Here is a 21,350-nt window from a genome sequence, read left to right as displayed (position 1 = left end):
AGGCGGACTCTGTCCGTTTTCCTGCTGCCCCCAATCCCGATCTGTGCATCCCTGAATCCAGCTCTCGACCGTCGCTGGGCCCAGCCTGGGCCTTCCCGGAGCCTGCCCTGCAGTGCCGGTGGTGACGTGGCCGACATCGGGGGAGCTCGATCTTGGTTTTGTATATATTTGTATATATTTGATTATTCCAATATTATTATTATACCTTTTTTTTTTCATTATTACAGTTTATTAAAACTGTTTTAACTTTCCAAACCATAAGTCTCTCTCCCTTTTCCCTTTCCCTTCGGGTGGGGGGGAGGGTTAACAGAGAGCGTCTGCCACAGGTTTAATAGCAGGCCCAGCTTTAAACTGTGACACCTAGAGGGGGCATGCTGGAAGAAAGTTGGTCCTCTCAGTGACATACAGGTGAGCACCTTCCTGAGGAACAAAATGCTGAACCACAGAAATCCAGAGTCAAGTTCCAGCTAACAACTGCCACCTCTGTCCTGGAAAGGGCTAGCTTTGGCTGAACATTAATCAATACTACAGTATTGACACCTGCCTGATTGCCTCACATCATTTTAATCAAAAAAGCTACAGGAGGGCTCTTACAGGCGATACCAATTCACTGAGACTGCATTGCCATCTTAGCACCTAAGACAAGAAAAGGTTAAAGGACAGTGCTTCCACCACCACTCCAAAAAAAAAACCCAAAAAAACCAACAAACCCACCCAAAACCAAAACCCAACTCAGCAGTTACTCAAGTCTGCTCAAGATTTATGCTTGAACTTCACAGGAGTCCGACCAATCATCCCTGTGTACTACCAAACCTCTTTCTATACCCACTGTTTGTGAAGGATCAGAGTTACCTATTCCAAGCATCAAGACAACTCTCATTGCCCGAGACCCTTAATTGCAGGGTAAGTTATAAACTAAGAACTACGTATCTTTATTACCGTGCAGAAATTAAATTATATTCAGGCAAGAAGGCCTTCACCATATGTCAATGGACATTAAACACACCAAACATTTTATTTAATAAATTTTATTTATGCAAAGCCAATCCGAAAGTGTTGTGTAAAAGTGAAAAGCTCTCTTTACATATTAATATTTTTTTTTTTGCACACTGTGTGGGAAGAGGATTTGACTGTTTTATTTACAGGAACCCATTAAGTTTGTTTAAAAATATAAACATAGGTATGAAGTCATTCTTATTTTCCCTAAAAGCTAATTGCTGTACAGTATACAATAGCTCAAAGTGCCCAAATAACCAAGGGTAGCCCATGACAACTTGACTATACAAGCTTTTCATGCCCGATTAAGAATATTCTCATTTTGATGTAATGCTTCTGCCCACTGCTTGTTTTTTTGCTTGTTGTTTTTTTTAGGGGCTTTTTTTTTTAATGTATACAGTAGTCAAATTATACTACTATGTCACACCCAGTATTTCCTTAAGGAAGAAAAGTTATGTTCCTTGACCCTCCAGTTCAGCTGCTGTTATATCTGGTTCTTCATCGTTGTAAATGTTTTCTGCCTGAAGACACAAAACATTACATTACAAGTGGTAGACACAACTGTTTTTAAAAAATCTTCTATACTTTATATAGAAAAAACATGATACTACAAAGAAGGCACAGGCATGATCCCCTCCTTAAAGAGACCCTCTCTCTCCCTCCCTTTTCTTAAAGGGCAGCAAATTTAGGAATGTGCACACAGTGACACTTCACTATGAGACTTCAGCAGTTGTCTTCTCACATGGTTTTATTTCAGCAGCATAAGCATTAGCCATTTACCCATGAGCCTTATCATGAACATTTTATTTGGACTTATTTCAACCTCAGTGTCAACACACAAACCAAGTTAAAGAACAGGTATAAAAAAATGAAAGCCTGACCTGTGATGCACATTTAAGTCTGTTACATTTTTTTAACTTAAATTATTCCCAAGTGACTTTATTCCACATTTATAAGATAACTGGTCAAATTCCCGTAATGTAAAATAATATGAACTAGAGAGTTAAAGGCATCTTGCTTCACGGTCAACATGTGGGGGAGGAGGGGAAGAGTAAGTCTTGGCTAGTATTGGATGTAAGTTTGCAACTGCCACGTTTATTCTTAACTAGTACCTAAGACCTGGAGTCAAGAATTAGCTAGCAGTTGCATTTATTCAGGTTGGTTTAGTCTTTGTTTTCTTTTGAAAGTCTTACTCTCCTAACAAACAGTTTAAGAAGTACAGAGCATAGACTATTTTCAATTGCTGAAGGCACAAGCTGCCCTAGAAGAACAAGCCATTTCAGTTTCATTTATGCAACAAGCTTCAGAGCAACTCAAGAGCTGTTGACACTCACCATTTGCCATATCTGCATGATGTTGTCCTCTGATACAGAACATATCACCCAAGGCTCATTAGGATTCCAACTGAAGTCTGAAATTTTGGCAGTGTGTCCTCCATGAATAAACTGTTAAAAAACCCACAAGCTTCAGTAAGCCATTTCACCACTAGAAAGAAATCTGTTAAAACCCAAGACTCAGAAGTTAAATTCATCACGCTGATGACTACACAAAGAAAAACTTGCTACTAGAGATTCACAATACGGATGTAAAGAAGGTGTGAGTGAAATAGCGCATTCCTGATAGATGCAACTGCTGAGACAGCATTTTAGACGACAGTTCACACTATTATAGCGACGACTGACATCCTCAAAATGCTGCTACTTCACACAACGTTCAGCTGTGAAATCCAGCCGTATTTTATATCCATTACCTCATCTAATTATAGGAGCGCTTACACAGTTAACACAGGAAATGGGGAACCAAACTATAAGCATTTTTAATTGTTTGTTTCCTAAGGAAGCAAAATGAAATATAAGCCTTTGTACTTTCTACATCAGTAAGGTTAGCTATATGGGACCTAACTGGTTTAATGGAAGGTAAACAATTTGAGGCCTTGGCTTTACACGCATTTAGTTGAAAGAGTACCAACAAGCACATGGCCGAACTGTAAATATGTTCAACAATAAAGACATGTAAATCATGTCCAGGGCAGCTTTGAAAAAAAAAAAACCACTGCCTTCAGAATTACAGAATCACAGAATCACAGAATGTTAGGGATTGGAAGGGACCTCGAAAGATCATCTAGTCCAATCCCCCTGCCGGGGCAGGATTGCCTAGACCATATCACACAGGAACGCGTCCAGGCGGGTTTTGAATGTCTCCAGAGAAGGAGACTCCACAACCTCTCTGGGCAGCCTGTTCCAGTGTTCGGTCACCCTCACCGTAAAGAAGTTTTTCCTCATATTTATGTGGAACCTCCTGTGTTCCAGCTTGCACCCATTGCCCCTTGTCCTGTCAAGGGATGTCACTGAGAAGAGCCTGGCACCATCCTCATGACACTTGCCCTTTACATATTTATAAACATTAATGAGGTCACCCCTCAGTCTCCTCTAAGCTAAAGAGACCCAGCTCCCTCAGCCTCTCCTCATAAGGGAGATGTTCCACTCCCTTAATCATCTTCGTGGCTCTGCGCTGGACTCTCTCTAGCAGTTCCCTGTCCTTCTTGAACTGAGGGGCCCAGAACTGGACACAATATTCCAGATGTGGCCTCACCAGGGCAGAGTAGAGGGGGAGGAGAACCTCTCTTGACCTGCTAACCACACCCCTTCTAATACACCCCAGGATGCCATTGGCCTTCTTGGCCACAAGGACACACTGCTGGCTCATGGTCATCCTGTTGTCCACTAGGACCCCCAGGTCCCTTTCCCCTACGCTGGTCTCCAACAGGTCTGCCCCCAACTTGTACTGGTACATGGGGTTGTTCTTGCCCAGATGCAGGACTCTACACTTGCCCTTGTTGTATTTCATTAAATTTCTCCCCGCCCAACTCTCCAGCCTGTCCAGGTCTCTCCGAATGGCTGTGCAGCCTTCCGGCACGTCAGCCGCTCCTCCTAGTTTTGTGTCATCAGCGAACTTGCTGACAGTGCACTCTATTCCCTCATCCAAGTCATTAATGAATATATTGAATAGAACTGGTCCCAGTACCGACCCTTGAGGGACTCCGCTAGACACAGGCCTCCCACTGGACTCAGTTCCATTGACCACCACTCTCTGGCTTCTTTCCTTCAGCCAGTTCACAATCCACCTCACTACCCGATCATCCAGACCACACTTCCTCAGTTTAGCTGCGAGGATGCTGTGGGAGACCGTGTCAAACGCTTTACTGAAATCGAGACAGACCACATCCACAGCTTTACCATCATCTATCCACCGGGTTACATCCTCATAAAAGGCTATCAAGTTGGTTAAGCATGACTTCCCCTTGGTGAAGCCATGCTGAGTACCCCTAATGATCCCCCTATCCTTGATGTGCCTAGAGACAGCACCAAGGACAAGTTGTTCCATCACCTTTCCGGGGATGGAGGTGAGGCTGACCGGTCTATAGTTACCCGGGTCCTCCTTCTTGCCCTTTTTGAAGACTGGAGTGACATTCGCTTTCCTCCAGTCCTCAGGCACCTCTCCCGTTGCCCACGACTTAGCAAAGATGATGGAGAGTGGCCTAGCAATGACTTCCGCCAGCTCCCTCAGCACCCGCGGGTGCATCCCATCAGGGCCCATGGATTTATGGACGTCCAGATTGCTTAATTGGTCTCTGACCCAGCCCTCATCAACCAAGACAGATTCCTCCTCTATCCTGACTTCTTCTGGGGCCGCAGGGGTCCGGGTCTCCTCAGGACAGCCTCCAGCAGTATAGACAGAGGCAAAGAAGGCATTCAGTAACTCCGCCTTCTTTTTATCCTCTGTCTCCAGGGCACCCACCTCATTCATCAGTGGGCCTACATTGCCTCTAGTGTTGGCTTTACCTGCAATGTATTTGAAGAAGCCCTTTCTGTTGTCCTTGACCTCTCTTGCAAGGTTTAATTCCAAGGAGGCCTTAGCTTTCCTAGTTGCCTCCCTACATCCTCTGACAACAGACTTATATTCCTCCCAAGTGGCCAGCCCCTCCTTCCATGATCTGTACACCCTCTTCTTCCACTTGAGTTTGCCCAGCAGTTCCCTGTTTAACCATGCAGGTCTCCTGGTACCCTTCCTTGACTTCCTACCTGCTGGGATGCTCTGATCTTGAGCTCGGAAGAAGCAGTCCTTGAATGCTAACCAACTATCTTGGGCCCCCTTACCTTCTAGTACCCTGTCCCATGGGATTTCCCCTAGCAATTGCTTCAAAAGGCCAAAGTTGGCCCTCCTGAAGTCCAGGGTTGTGATTCTGCTAGCTATTCTGTTCCTGCCACATGAGATCCTGAACTCTACCATCTCATGGTCACTACAACCAAGGCTGCCCTCAACCTTCACCTCTTCAACCAGACCCTCCTTGTTAGTGAGGATCAGATCCAGCAGCGCTCTTCTCCTAGTTGGCTCATCCACCATTTGCATCAGAAAGTTATCATCAATGCACTGGAGGAACCTCCTGGACTGAGGATGGCTGGCTGAGTAGGCCTCCCAGCAAATATCAGGGTAGTTGAAATCCCCCACAACAACCAGACCCTGTAATTGCGAGACTGCTCTCAGCTGCCTGTAGAAGGCCTCATCACCCTTCTCATCCTGATCCGGTGGCCTGTAATAGACACCCACAACAGTATCACCCCTGCCAGCCTGCCCCTTAATTCGCACCCACAAACTCTCAACTTGCTCCTGATCCGCCTCTGGACAGAACTCAATACATTCTAGCTGCTCACTCACATAAAGAGCAACTCCACCACCTCTCCTTAGCGGCCTGTCTTTCCTGAACAGGACATAGCCATCCATGACCACATTCCAGTCATGCGAGGCGTCCCACCAAGTCTCTGTGATTGCCACTAAATCATAGCCCCCCGACCGAACACGGATTTCCAGCTCCTCCTGTTTATTCCCCATGCTGCCTGCATTGGTGTACAGGCATTTCAGGGAGCAAGCTGAGCACACCGATTTCACCCCAGGGGGATGGGAGGCCTCCTGGTCTACCTCAACACTAGAGCGTTGCCCCAGTGGTGCAAGCCCAGCTACTACCCCATCCCCCTTCGAATCTAGTTTAAAGCTCTCAGAATGAGCCCTGCTAATTCCTGTCCCAGAACCCTTTTGCCCCTACGACATAAACCTTTCCCATGTATTACCGTCACGCCTGGTGTCTTATAAAACTAGCCATTATCAAAGAACCCAAAGCCCTGCCTGTAGCACCAGTCTCGTAGCCAGGCGTTAATAGAGACAATCCTACTATTCCATCCCACGTCATCACCTGAAAATGGAAGGAGGGAGGAGAAAACAACTTGTGCCCCAGACTCTTTCACCAACCGTCCTAGGGCCTTGTAGTCTCTCTTCATCCCCCTCAGACTATGGGATGCAGCTTCTTCCCCACCTGTCTGGAAGATCAGCAGCGGGTAGTAGTCTGTGGCCTTCACCAGGTTGGGGAGTTGCCTGGTGATATCCCTGATTCGGGCTCCAGGCAGGCTGCAGACCTCCCTGTGATGGAGGTCAGCTCTGCATATTGGGCCCTCAGATCCCTTTAGGAAGGAGTCTCCAACCACTAAAACTCTTCTCTTCTTCCTTGTAGAGGAGGTAGCTATACGCCCGTCAGGTTTTTCTGACTGTGGTGGGACCTCTGATATAGGTTGCCTCTCCACCACATCCCCATTGGACCAGCTGTATTCCACTAGGGCTTCATATCTATTGCTCAGAGGCACCTGTGGAGGCAAAGTAGGCAAGGAGGGCACTCGCCTTTTGCCACGGCCATAGACTTGCCTCCACTCACTCCTCTCCTCTAGGTTATTGTTTTCCACCTGAGAGGGGCAGAGTACAGGTGTCCCTCGATCCTGGGAGCTCTCCAGCAGGTGCTCCCATTTTTGTTGCAGGGAGGGCAGAGCCTGGCTCCACCAGTCTATCTCCATTTCAGCCTCCCGAATGCTCCTAAGCCTTTCTACTTCGGCTTGAAGCCTTTCAACCTGGCTTTGCAGCTGTGCCGCAGATCATCTACTTGCTCACAGCGCACACAGCCCCCTGACACCACAGAGACGCTGTAGCATTCCCTGCAGCCGGCAACCTGCACCATCGCCTCCTTCCGTGGGAGCTCTGTCTGGGTTCCCACATCCATTTTGGTCTTCTTCCGCCGGGTAGATACCATTGTTCTCTCACTAAGCTGGGAAATACCTGCTGGTGACACCCCTGGTTCACAGCTCCTTGGCACCTTCCTCGCCTTGTGCACTGGGAGGGAGTCAGCGCCCTCCCCAACGAGCTGCAAACTCGTTGAACAGAGGAAGCCTACTGCAAGGTGGAGCAATGGTCTGAAAACCAGGGAGGTGAAAAAATACATGAACTGCTGCAGTTTTAGCAGCACAGTCGTAAGGCATGATACCACCATAAAGCATGTCAGCAGACTGAAAGCTGAACAAGAGCGTACCAGCAGCTCAGGAGGCCCATCTTCTGCATCCTCTGCAGACTGCTCTTCTCCAATTTTACTGTAAGAAAGTAGTTTATACTTTTTATTAATAATGAAAATTGCATCCTATATCAGCTTAACAACAGTTTCTAGCCTTTGCTTCCAGTATTTGCTTTTGCTATTGTTTTTTCTCACTGTCAAATAACTACAAGCCTCAGGTGCAAAACATCAACTGTTTGGCATTATCATTACTGAAATAGAATCTAACTGCTGAAGCGAGACACTTATTACTGAAGACAACAGGAAACAATTCTATCAGCAAGAAATCCTCACAGAGAAGTAGCATTAGAAGTACTGTGCTGCTTCTACCGTATACCCAAAAGACCAGGTCTGAGTTAAGCAAGCAAGGAAGGCTGGAGAACAGCACACATCAAGCCTGCCAAATAAAGTAGGTCTGCAGCCTTTTTTACCATCTGTTCATATATACCAAAAGAAAGGAATTGCTCTTCACCTTAGATCCCACACATTAAGCCGACGATCAGTACCACTTGAAGCAAGAATTGTTTCGTTATGAGGAGACCAGTGAACCTATTGAAAGAAAACAACTTGACTGAAGCAGTTACTGATTTCTAAAGTGTATCCTGAGTAACCATCACCTGGCCACTAATTTTCAACAACTACACTCAAGAAATCAGTTTCTTCCAGTACAAAGGATATCCTATAGCTCAGAGTGCTTTAAAGTCTTAAGATTTCTCAAATGGAACAGCCAACAGTATTTCACTGTTACAGATTTACCATATAATGAAATTTAATTGTTTAAAATTCACTGTTACTTGCACCTACTAAATAGGCAGAGTTCACAACATTAGATCTGAACCCAAGTCCTCTCTACAGCAAGATATTTTAGAGAAACCTTCTACCTGTACTGAAGGTACTTGCAAACTCCCAGTATGTTTTTAGCAGTAAGTGTTGACTACTTGCTTCAGAGTCAAGTGGGGAAAGGCAGAAAGAAACCATGTGGTACTGTCTGTATTTGTTGAACCAAAATTCACTATTTAATGTTTAACAGACTTATTTATGGTAGTTGGTCACCATACGAAAACCTATGTTCTTGTCCAAGTCAGTACTCTTCTAGTTTTTTCTACAGCTTGTGAGAAAAGTTCACCCACCTGAAAAATTTCATCTTTATGAGACTCAAAAGAATGGAGTTTCAATTTTAAGTTTCGAAGATCCCACAGAGCCACCGTCTGGGAGAAGTAACAAGAAATTGTTTTACTATAATGGCTATAGAACTATCATCTAGAATATTTATGAATTTAAAGTATACACGAGTAAAAACCTTGTCAGCAGAACCAGTTGCTAGAATGAACTCGCTGTAAGGATTGAAGGACAGACAGTTGACCTCGGCTGTATGAGCATCTACAGAATGACTTGGCTTGGACGTAGTATTAGATCTTGTGTCCCAACTGTTGCAATGAAGGGTTTGGGGGAGGGTGAGGGGCAGGGAGGAGAAAGCGACAGTGAACAAACGTAAGTTTTCAAAGGAGGTTCTTTTTCACTACACTACACATTAATTTAAGAGACTACATTATTACTAAACTCAAGTCTGAAGCTACAGTTTTTATTGCATAACCTTTCAGTATTTTGTGTGTGTTGTAATTACATCTTATTTTCAAATGACGTGAACACATTAAATGACACGCAGGTTTCAGTGATTCTGCAGCACTACTATAGCTGATTGCACTAAAGAGCTACATGAGATCAATTCACAATTCAGATTTTTTTTATCCAAGTGCTCTGGATTGGTCCACTGATGGCACACAGTAGGCACTATCCATAAACTGCTTAACCCCAACTTACATCATAAGCTTCTGATCATCTGCCACAGATCCAAACAGAGATTCGTGGAGAAGATGCCATGCCACGTCTTCTACTACTGCAGAGTGCCCAGTAAAGATTGCTTTCGCATCAACAATTTTGCCTTCTTTTGGTACAGCGCTCACATCCCATAAACACACAGTCTGTAAATAAAAGTCATATTCTCTTGTTAGGCAAACTCTGACTGTATTATCTTTCAAATAAATAATCACATTCTACATACAAACAGAGATGACACCCCTGAAACCGTTCTTTGTTTTTCAAAAGGAACACTTAACATGCCGTGAGAAGTGACCTGTTACTAATCAGTTTTCTGCAAATTCAAGGCCCAAGGATTATTGTAAGGTCACAAAAGCAATTTACACTTTTAAAGCCCACAATGAAGTTTATAAGCTATTAGTTCAATTGATCTTTTAGAGTCTTACTAATCTATGATCTCAGACCCAGGCCAGTTTAAAGGGTTGTTACACAACAATTTCTTCCAGCAGACAACTATAAAAACATTCTGTTCTTACTTCATCAAGAACGTTACAAAGAACTGGTTGTTGATTACAGTCTAAAGTCAACTGACAGCCTTTAGAAATACAATTACAATATGTGAGAGCTTCCCCACATAACAACATACAGCTAGACTAATCCAGTTTTTCTCTAATTATCTATTACAGAATAAATTAGAAAGGGTTGTTTGGTTGTTTTGTTTTTGGTTTTGTTTTTTTTTCCAACTAGGGGAAAAGATGTGGTTTTTACATGATCATCTGATGCACTGAGAAGATGTCCACTCAAATTTGAGTTCCATGATAAGCCATATCCTTCCTTCTGGTGCCCTCTTAATCTAAGGTCAGGATTACACTCTCCACTTGGGTCTGAAAGAGACGAAATTAATTCCGTTTAGCTTCACCTTGCACATCAATCCACAAGACCATCATTATCACCTAAGAACTTCGCTTCCGTTGCAATAATCATACCTTATACATCAGCCTCTTAGGAGAGTGCTGCTTCTATCAAGATTCTCTTATGATATTGAGAATAACCAGGCAGTTAAAGTCACCAAAGATATGGGCCTTCTTATTTGGATTCCAGAGCCTATCACTTCCCAACTGCAGTTAAACACAAGTTTACCCCTCAATGACAAGAGGCATTTTGCTTAACTTCAAGGAGTCTGACCCACCTGGTTTTGAAGGATGTTTAGTGTAGTCAAATACCAACACATCAGCAGAGGGTGTTTTTGTAGCAATGATGCAGGGATTCTGCGGCATGTAACGAGCACGGTTTACTTCGCCTTCATGGTTAATTTTAATCTCTGTTTCAATTTTGCCAGTCACAGATCCAAAGCCACCAAACTCTGTATTTGTCAGAAAAAGGTCAGTTTATCACATCAACCATTTTAAATGGGTGAAACAGCATTTCATGCTATCTCCTCCACTCCAAGAAACAGTGGTGAGCATCTTATTATAATACAATAAAGCCTATGAAAGACTAGCACCATGTAACACAACAGCATTAACAGTTTAGATATTTTGAATCCTCTACGATACAAACTCTTTCAGAGCTTTAGTCTCTATTTGAGGTAGATGTGTATCAGTTTTCATCACAACTGACAGAGCTGGTAGAAATGCTAGTAGGGATTGTATATCGTAATGTTACCTAAGTTCTTCTGAAATAAGTTTCTTCTTTTTAGTCACAATTAATGATCTAGAATTAGTGTGAACTGGTAAGTACATATCACAGAATCACAGAATCACAGAATCACAGAATGTTAGGGATTGGAAAGGACCTCGAAAGATCATCTAGTCCAATCCCCCTGCCGGGGCAGGATTGCCTAGACCATATCACACAGGAACGCGTCCAGGCGGGTTTTGAATGTCTCCAGAGAAGGAGACTCCACAACCTCTCTGGGCAGCCTGTTCCAGTGTTCAGTCACCCTTACAGTAAAGAAGTTTTTCCTCAAATTTAAGTGGAACCTCCTGTGCTCCAGCTTGCAACCATTGCCCCTTGTCCTGTCAAGGGATGTCACTGAGAAGAGCCTGGCTCCATCCTCTTGACACTTGCCCTTTACATATTTATAAACATTAATGAGGTCACCCCTCAGTCTCCTCTTCTCTAAGCTAAAGAGACCCAGCTCCCTCAGCCTCTCCTCATAAGGGAGATGTTCCACTCCCTTAATCATCTTCGTGGCTCTGCGCTGGACTCTCTCTAGCAGTTCCCTGTCCTTCTTGAACTGAGGGGCCCAGAACTGGACACAATACTCCAGATGTGGCCTCACCAGGGCAGAGTAGAGGGGGAGGAGAACCTCTCTCGACCTGCTGACCACACCCCTTCTAATACACCCCAGGATGCCATTGGCCTTCTTGGCCACAAGGGCACACTGCTGGCTCATGGTCATCCTGTTGTCCACTAGGACCCCCAGGTCCCTTTCCCCTACGCTGCTCTCCAACAGCTCTGTCCCCAACTTGTACTGGTACATGGGGTTGTTCTTGCCCAGATGCAGGACTCTACACTTGCCCTTGTTATATTTCATTAAATTTTTCCCCGCCCAACTCTCCAGCCTGTCCAGGTCTCTCTGAATGGCTGCGCAGCCTTCCGGCATCTCAGCCACTCCTCCCAGTTTTGTGTCATCAGCAAACTTGCTGACAGCGCACTCAGCTTTAGTATTTAACAGAAAGTTAGAATACCATTAGACAGAACACTTAGTAATGCTACTGCTAAAGCACAATCTAAGAACACATGCATGCCCACCTCCTTTCTCACTGTCATATTGCGAAGCATCAAACTGATCATCATTGGGAATCTGGACTCTTGCAACAACCAGGTGGTTCTGTTCATCGGACGTGTGTGTCCCCAAAACCAGCCAGTGTAGAGCATAATCCTTTCCTTCTGGCCTGTTTAGAATAATAAATGCAAGGAATAAAATTATGTGCTCAGTTCCAGAAGTTTGATAGCTAGCATCAATAACACTGAAGATCCAAACTTCTTCAGGGAGCTAGAAAAGAGAGACTCGTGTAATAGATCCTTTCTTTATCAGAAGAAACTTGTGCAATAGTGAACTAGACTCTGACATAAGCAACCCAAAGATACAACCAGCAAGGCTAGAGTGACAATACAAGTCAGTAAACATTGCCACTATGGCTTGAAAGGGACAGTTACAATTTGCACAGTAGTTAAAGGTAACACTGATACCTACCTCTGTCTTTAGTTCCCCTAGCAGTCGCACAGTACTGCTTTAGAAAACAATCAATACTACTTTCTATAAAACAAAATACTGAAGGCAAGTGGCAACCTATTTTAGTTACTTCTCTTAGAAGCTTTTACCAGTTACTACTTCGTTTCAGCAGCTCATTTTTGAACACTGCACAAATCCTAGCTATCTAGAATCAAATTTCTCTTCTGGTAGTTAAATGCAACATTTAGTGATAAGTGAAAGGCTGCATGGACAGTGCCATTTATCTCTGAAAGCAAAAATTTGAACAGTCAAAACCAAGCAACTTCTGCATTCTTGAAAGCAACAAGCTAATTACGCTGTCTGAATCCAAGCAAACAGGGGCAATCATAAACCACTGTAGGTATTACTACACTCCTTCCAAGGCATCATCATACATTTTGAGGGGGAAAGAAAAATATAAAACAAAACAAAAACCACACAATTCACATGCACTTACTTGCATCAGAAACAGGTGTCCCATCATGTCAGGTGCCATACAAAGAGACAGTCCTTGCCTTAAATGGCTTACATATTTTGACACTGGATAATTAGAAATACCAGGTTTTAAACTGAATATTAAGTCAATCTGCAAAATACGAGGCAAGCAGAAGTGTTCCTCATAAGGGCTCCACACCCTCAAATCCCCACTTCATTTTCTCCATGCCACAACTAGTTAGCTCACATCTCTAAATATCTTCCCCAAACATTCTGATATACAAAATTAAGTGATCATCTAACCACCAAGTACAACATCACATATGTAAGGTGGAATTTTAAAGAGGAAAAAGACCATCCTCTGATTATTGCATGAACTTTACACGTAACATATTTTACAACCTAGCTGTATCCAGTTTACAACAACAAGAGGGACCCAGTCCTTGTCCACTACCTTAATGGAGCCTTGAGTGGTTACTGCGACAATTTAAGTTCTGTAGTAGCTGGCACATGGACAGAATCTATCCTCATCTTCAAAATTCTTTAAGAAATTAACCACTGTGCCCACAATTTTCAGGGGGAGGTGGAAGAATGAGAAAATTAATATATGTGAAGTCAACAGTGAGCCAGGGACAGAACTGTGACATGAAGCGCCAGTCTCAGAACAATATCTTCTTAAATAAGTCCATATTTAAAACAAAAAAAGAATTGGAGATAGATACTATAGCTTCTGCAGAAAAGTCATCTGTAGTGCACACGAGGAAAAAGAGTCTTCAAGAAAGAGCTGATTTACTACATAGATTTCTCTGATCAGAATTAACTACAGAAGAGTGTTAAGTCTCTTATACTTCTCTAAAGTACCAACTTGTGACTTTTTTCCTCAAAGCTTCTACATACCCAAATGGTTTTTAAAGCTGCAAGCAAACTAAAGCATTACAAGCTCACAGAGGAGTCTAACCCAAATTATCCTTGTCTCGGCGTGGTCTTCATCCTCAAGTTACTTAGCAGACATAGTTAACAGAGACAGAAAGAGCAATGGAACAAGCAATTACACACAGCCTCAGCTCCCGCTTTGCAAACTAAGCAAATCCAGCAGCTGAGCCCTGTGCCTCCCTGGCACCTTCCGGGCCTCTCTTCCCTTCTCTCACCTGGTCACATCAGGCAACCACTGCACGGTGAGGCTGGGCCACTCCAGAGCATGTGTCATCACCAGGTCATACAAGAAGGGGGTGTTTTTCTTCCAGATCTTGTACTCCTCGCTGATGACGCGCTCCTCCACCGTGTCCTCCAGCACTGCGGGAAGGGAGAGAGATGACCCAGGGCCTCGGTGCCTGCCGCCGCTGAACCGGGGCGCGGGAGGCTCCGCCAAAGGCCAGGGCTATGCCAGGGAGGGGGCGCGGTCGGAGAGGGGGTCCCGAAGCGCCCTCGGGCGCGGCCGGCGGGAGGACAACTGCAACTGCCCCATGCCCGCTACCACCCCCTCGGAAGCTCCTTGGAAAGGAGGCCCGGGGTGCCTCAGCCCCGCCACGCCACCCGCGCCAGTCCCATCCCCCGGGCACACGCGTCCTCACCCCACCGTCCAGCCGGGGAGAGGGAGGAGGGGGTCTCCTACCTTCCTTGCTCGCCATTTTGGGTGTGCGCCTGCGCGCACAGGCGAGACGCGGCGCGGGAAGCAACGGCTGACGGCGCCGAAGGGGGCGAGGAGGAGGGCGGGAGCGAGCCCCGCCGCTGAGGGGCCCCCGCCGCCCCGCCGCGCGCGCGCTGCCGACCGCCAACCCGCGCCTGGCGCCACCGCGCACGCGCTGTCCGCACCACCGCCCACAGCGGCAGCCAATGGAGTGGGCGGAAGGGCCGGGAGGGCGGACGGGCGTGCGCGCGGGGCGGCCGGCGGGAAACAGGGCCCGGAGTGGCCTCCGGGACGCTCCAATGAGGCGCTGGCGCGCGCTGAGCCCGCGCGGGGCGAGGCGGGGCCGGGCCGGGCCGCCCTAGCGGGCGGGAGCACGCGGGAGCCCCCCGGGAGCGCTGGCGGGCGGGGAGGGGGGGGTGCTGGGACAGGGGGGGTTGCGGGTGCGGCGGGGCCTTCCCTGCCCCGGGAGACCCCGGGCTCGGCCCCGAGCGGGCTGACGCTACGTCCGGGCGCATCCGTGCGGCAGCCGCGGGATTACGGGGTGGGGCGGAGCGGAGGAGGGGCCAGGCGGTCGCAGAGGCGCGGGGATTGCGAGCTGAGGGGAGGCGGGGGGGTCGGCCTGGCCGCGCTGTCGCCGCGAGGTGGGGCTGTAGGTAAAGCGGCTCCCCCGAGGGTACGGGAGGGGGAGCTGGCGAGCGCGCTCCGCGCTGCTTCACCCCATTCGAGGGCGCTGCGGAGCGCTCTGCCCGCCCGTTCCACGGGCTGCCTCACCGCAGCGATCTGCTCACCAAAATGTCCCTATTGCCCCCAAATCCCAGCTCGGCCGGAGTGCCTCAGCGCGCTGAGGGGCCGCTGCTCAAGCTGTGCGGGGCCACACGCACCACCGCGGGGCTCATAACGAGGTTTCTCTGCTTGGCTGGTACCCCCTGGCCACACTGCCCCCGGGGGCAGGCACGCTCCCGCAGAGGGCACCGGCGCTCCCCCCGGCCCACTCCCGGTGATACCAGGGACGGCTGTGCTGCCACAAGCCAGGCCGGGAAGCGCCCTTGTCACTGCTGCTGTGGAAGATCACGGTACCAAAATCCTACCCACGGGTATCGTTTACACTTGCCTTACTTACAGAGGGATAAAATGAAAATTAAAAATTCTAGAGGTGTTAAATAAAATACCCAGAAAGCACAGGGGTGGGTGAAGGACAAAAGGGTTCTTTGGGCCCTCTTTAAACTACCCTACTTGCTACTGCTGCTCTAAGGGAGATTTACAGAACAGAGCATCAGTCACTGCACGTTGGAAGCAGAAATTAGGAAACAGGAATAGTAGTATTATTGCTTAAATCATTCATTAGTTTTCATGAACAGAACCCAGAGCACATTCAGAAAGGAGGGACAGTGCAGTCAACGAGAGGGAAATGAGAGCAAATGACTTTTTCGACAGAAGTGTCCATAATATAAAACGCAAGATATCCATTGCCACCAATCAGAAATTACAATAATTTAGCCATTAAAAGAGAAAAGAAGAGCCCACATCTTTAACATCTGTTAAAAAAAGATCCCAGCACGGATGAAGACCAGAGGCTAGCCGTGTGGAAACAAGTGGAGACAGCTACATCCAGGAGACTTCGGGGGGCCCAGCGGGGTGGGGGGGAGCAGGGGTGCACAGTGCTGCAGGCAGCCGTGGGCTGCGGGGCAAGCCGTGCAGGGCAGGGCACCGCTCAGCTCGGGTGCAGGGGCTGCGCAGGCCCTCACCGCAGCTGGTCCGTGCTCCGCTGTATACGGAGGTTTGGGGCTTTGGCGGTAAAAGAGAAATTTATTGGAGATCCAGCAGCTAGCAGTTGGCCTGTCCACATTTGAAACACGTGTTTAGCAGCAAAGAATAGCAGTTGATCTATATTTAGTATGTCTTAGCTAATAAACCCTAAATTATGTTACAAATTTAGATATTAATCCCACTTTACAACTAGAAAAATGTTTTTACAGAGGCCACAGCTGAACAGTTACTTTTTTTTTGGCAATGGTGCTGAAGATAACAGAATGTTGTTTGATTTTCTAGGAGAAATGTCTCTTGGAACTATTTGTTAGTTGCAGTTAGAGTATGGAAGACACTGAACGCATTATTGAATCCTCAGTCGCATCAGTGTTACAAGAGTTTTAAATCCTGTTGTCTAATTAGATTAGATTCTCCCAGACTTTTTGCTTTCAAATTGCATGGGTTTTCCTACCGTGTTGTGACTTAGAGTCTTAAGATGAATTCTTGCTTCAATATTAAACTCAGGGAGCTGAATCCTGTATCTATCACTAAGGCTTATATGCCTTGAGTCCCAGAATGGAAGGAAATAAGCTCTGTAGTGGAGCTCACTGTGCTCAGCTAGAGATAATGGCAGGAGAGAGGGGAACATGTAGCCAAATAAGAGCTGGTGTTTCTTAATTTCCCTCTCTGAGGACACTCTTCATGAGCTGAGCTTTCTATGGTCTGGAGTCCAGTTTTTCAAACAAGGAATCCAGTTATGGAAAATGTTTATGTCTAGGAGAGGCTGGGGAGCTCAGAGGCTGGTAATAGCAGCCAAAGGTTGTAGCATGGGAATCGGGGAAGAAGGCTGAGGTAGGCAGCCAGCTCCTCAAACAGGAAGCCTTCCCCAATGAACTGTTGCTTTTTTGGCCAGTGTTGAAAACCAGAAATCTTTTGGTGAAGAAGCTAAATAACTATGTATTAATCTTCCTCTCCAACCTGCACAAATTGGAATTAAAGCTATGCATGGCTTACTTACTAAAAATGGGAATCTTGTTAAATAATTGGAAGCTGCAAAATAATCCGCTACATAGGAGTGCACAAGTGAGTGTGTTAACACAGACACAGAGCCTTGATCATACAGGATGCGTTACCAGCTTGCCTTTGGCAGCGCTTACTAGTTGTTTTGGTATTTGCTGCCAAGTATGTGTCTACTCCTGCAAAGTGCTGAGGCCTTCCTAAAACGTTGGAGAGCAAAGACTGAACGTTTTAGAGTCTGTGTGTTGTTACAGAGAGTTGATCACTTAAACCTCAGATGTTGGCTAAAGGAAATTTTTGTCACGCTTCCTGGCTTTAAGTGACCTCTGTTAGCTCTGACTGAAGGGTGATTACATACCCCCTGGAAAGATCAAACCTGTATGAGCATTTGGGTGGGATGCTGTTGGTGCCTTTTGCTGTAAACAGCAGTATTTGTTGCCACAGCTTACCTGCAACATGATGGGGAAAATGTGAATTAGTTTTGGAAAACGATAAACAAAATTGTCCTTCAGTGATGTCATGTAGGGCTTGGCTGAACTGTAAGTGAAGAACAGAATTGCTCCCCAACCCTCCACAGATTTTTGCAGACTGTTTAGGATCTGGAAATCGAGTTGGGTTCTAATGGGCTGCCAGGACTAGTACTAGCTTTGGTGAACAAAACCTGTCACACCTATATATCAAAATAGTTGGTAAGTGACCAGCACAGTTCTCTTCTCCTTGTTAGCAATTATACTTGCACACAGCCACATTTTCTTTTCATTTAAATCCACACACCAAAAATCCTGTTATTAAGTGCTTTTCTGCCATTGAGATTGTCATGGAAGACTATAAACAGTACAGCTATCAAAGAAGCCACATCATTGACTCTTAGGTTGGTTGTTTGCAATTCATCAGCATGGTCATATCTGTGACCATACATCTAAAACACGTCCTTTGATTCCCACACTTTGTGAGGAAAGTAATTATCCAAGGCCATTGTTCATCACTTGCAGTATGTGTAAAATGTACGATAAATTAGTTTTGAAGTAAAAGAGTGACTTGAATCATAAGCTTTATTTTATTAAGCTATACTTCTTTCAAACCTAAGCATGAAATATTGCATTTTCATTTCAGTAAAAAAAAGAAGTCTCCTGCATCCTCAATTGTATGTGCTGCATCATGCTTCAAATTGCCAGATATACTCATGAAGAATTATATGCACTTATTAATTTTCAGCTTGAAGACATGTATGCTGATTTATTACCCTGCAAAGAATTAGCTGGCTGGCTGATGCTTATGTCCCTTACACATTATGCAGAGCTGATGGATGTTCATAGCATAACTCAGCAAGTAGGTGTAAGTATTACTCTGAATGACCATCTCGGCCAGAAAATTGTTGAAAGAAAATCAAGTTTGCACAAAAAATCAAAATTGCCCATTGGAAAAGTAAAGTAGCAGCCTCAGTGTTTATTATTCTCTAATATATGTGATGTCTTTGCGTAGTCTCAGTAGCCTGTTTGGAATAAAGCATCATTTTCATCAAACATGCAGATAAGAAAAGTACACCTCAGTTTAATTGATACAAACATCCATTCAGAATTTCTTAAAATGTGACCGTGTTCATTTTCCCCACTGGTCATCTAATATTTCTTTGTGTTTACCCAGCAATTATTATCTCCCCAGTATAAATCACACCTAACCAATACCCTGCTGTCACAGAAAATCTTGAGCTGTAGCAGTGTAGCAGTGTCTTGGACTTTCTTGTTCTCTGTGACACGCAGTTTGGGATTTGTCTAATGACAGCATGTCTCTGGCGGTTCACTTCTAAATAGGCTTGGCTGTGTTTTATCCTGATATGCAACATATGTACGCTGCATAGCCATGTGCAAATGATAGCTTGCGCTTTGCAGCAAATAAAGTACATTTGTGGGAACGTCAGTCCTTAGGGGAAGGCATGACTTACTCAGGTTATATCCAGCATCATAGACAAATAGTCCTCTTGCACCTTCTAGGAGGGATTGTTCCCACTATTGGGATGCTGTAGTGGGAACTCATGATCTGCATGTTTTGGATAACTAGCACTGTTTGTCACACTTTCAGCTAACCATAGCAGATTGTACTGAACTTCATGCTGCAAATGAGAAGGAATCCTATGGCAGTCTTGTGCATTCCTTCAGTATTCAGGAATATACAGTATTTTACCTTTGATGTAGAATATATTTATGTTGGAACACAAAAACTAAGTTTGTTCTCATGCAACAAGCCCCCCTGCTCTTCCCCTCCCGAAATAATATTAACACTGCACTAAGCCCAGGCTAGTAAATCCAACCCTGCTGAACACACTTTTGTTGCTTGCCATGGACATGGCAGCATTCCCTCAACACCTAGGCTTCCTGGGCTTCTGTGCTCTGCAGCATTTGCTTAGCATTTTCTATGCATTTTTTTAATAATTCCATATAGAATGGCAGGTAAATTATCTGAGACATAGATATCATCATTTACATAACTGGCTTGGTACTGGCTTTTATAAAGTTTGCAAAGAGTAGTGGAACTGGTGGAATTACTGAGGAGCAGGGAAATATGAGAGTAGTTTTTAACAGGTCATCTTATGAAACAGGGCTGCAATATGTGCTGCTTTGCGTGCTACACATTTCCAAGAGGATGTCAGATGTGCTTTCATTGTATAGTCTGCTGTAGTTCTGCAACCTACTGGCCTGGACAGATTATTGCCCATATGTGGAGTTTGCAGACGTGTAGGAATATTAAAAGAAATGGCAGAGAATATTTTGCTCAGCAGAAAATACTTTGGCTTTTTGATAGAAGTAACAGACGTGCAAATTTGTACAACAAACTATCTGTTTTCCTAAAAGTGTAAATGCTTAAATGGGTGCCAACAGGGGGATTGTCAATGAAATGGAAGGAGACATCTGACTTCTGAAGCTTCTAGCATGTGGTTCAGTGGAGTTCCTCGTTGCTTGTTGCCCTGGCCTCCCTCCTTGTGATCTCGGAGGAGCCTGGGGAGCAGGAATGGGGTAGTTCCAAGCCTGTTCTTGGGTCACAGGAATCAGAGGAGACTGTAACCCAGAAGCTGCTGTTTTCGGTTATATGGAAAGGAGTCAAGGCAAAGTGCTGCTCTCAGTGATGTGCTGAAGCATCATGAAGCACAGGAAAGTCTAAGCCTTCCGTGCCAAAGAAGGTGAAAGGGAGGTGTTTATTATAATCCATTTCCTCTTCATCTTCCACTCTAGGGCTTAAAAGCCTCCAGAAGTATTCAGTGAAGGGAAGTGATCTGCTCTTGCCTTCTAATCTTTGGGAATGTCTCTCCCCACCTGAGCTGCCTGGCCTTCTTTTTCAGAGACTTCTCTGAGGTCACCATATGGTTTCTCTCTTTGTTCTTCACTCTTACTCTTTTGAGACTTGAAGCAATTAATAACAGCATTATCTTCAAGGTTCTGGGTATCTCAGAGGTGAATCCACTGAGACAGGAACCATATCAAGCTGTTTTAGCTCACTGATCAGTTTCTGTGGTAATGAAGATTTTTGTTTGTTCTGTTTGATTTCCTCAGAACTCTAGAGATCTTGAATTTTATATGATGTCTTCTTTCCAGGTGTTTTGAATACTAAGAACCACAGTACTCCACAGAGCATGTAGTAATAGATAGGTGTTATGTCAGATGGCTGTACAGCTTTTTACTTTGGGAGGCAGAGGCTGGGGCCAGATTAACTGTGGATTCACAGTGTATTAGGGACATCATATAAGGGAAGAAGGAATAGGCAGACAGAAGATCTGCTGAGATGAGACCAGGTTGGTGCCTGTTTACATTTCTGCAGTAAGTTCTAAAACTAGTGGGTACCCAAGCATCTTAGGAGTATCCAGAAAATATACTTTGCTGCTCTTTACGCTAGTTACTCCCATTGGTGTCTGCAGCTGAAGCGGCATAGCCACCTGTTCAGAAATGGGAGAAAAGAAAGATAGCTGCACTGCCCTGTCAGGTCAAAAGTCTACTTGAACATGTTCTGCAATTAGCAGTCTGTCTGAAATTCCCTGGGGGACATATCAAGGTTCACCATGCTGCTAATGCCATTTT

At 45.4% G+C, this 21,350-nt stretch overlaps 1 protein-coding gene across 1 annotated transcript; it reads right to left on the bottom strand.

Moving 5' to 3' along the window:
- Nucleotides 1–1,012: 1,012 nt before the first annotated feature.
- Nucleotides 1,013–14,660, bottom strand: RBBP7 (RB binding protein 7, chromatin remodeling factor). Its single transcript, XM_068423498.1, has 12 exons — nucleotides 14,506–14,660; nucleotides 14,042–14,186; nucleotides 11,996–12,138; nucleotides 10,428–10,601; nucleotides 10,007–10,122; nucleotides 9,242–9,402; nucleotides 8,721–8,847; nucleotides 8,551–8,628; nucleotides 7,893–7,969; nucleotides 7,403–7,460; nucleotides 2,331–2,441; nucleotides 1,013–1,517 (listed from the first exon to the last, which is right to left on the bottom strand). Exons 1-12 carry the CDS (start codon nucleotides 14,519–14,521, stop codon nucleotides 1,449–1,451), a joined length of 1,275 nt encoding a protein of 424 aa, XP_068279599.1. The 5' UTR covers nucleotides 14,522–14,660; the 3' UTR covers nucleotides 1,013–1,448.
- Between the last annotated feature and the right edge of the window lie 6,690 nt (nucleotides 14,661–21,350).

This window comes from Nyctibius grandis, chromosome 2 (assembly GCF_013368605.1).
Source record: "Nyctibius grandis isolate bNycGra1 chromosome 2, bNycGra1.pri, whole genome shotgun sequence".
NCBI classification, from domain to species: domain Eukaryota; kingdom Metazoa; phylum Chordata; class Aves; order Nyctibiiformes; family Nyctibiidae; genus Nyctibius; species Nyctibius grandis.
Note: the sequence above shows the minus strand (reverse complement) of the source record. Positions and strands in the feature narration are given on the sequence as shown.

Bases quoted from the DNA above. Each gene is read 5' to 3' on its own strand.
- RBBP7 (XM_068423498.1), bottom strand. The intron at 9,403-10,006 runs GTAAAAACCACA...TTTTATTTACAG, and splicing joins TCAGTGCATCAGATGATCAT to ACTGTGTGTTTATGGGATGT. The intron at 1,518-2,330 runs GTGAGTGTCAAC...TTGTGTCTTCAG, and splicing joins TCATGCAGATATGGCAAATG to GCAGAAAACATTTACAACGA.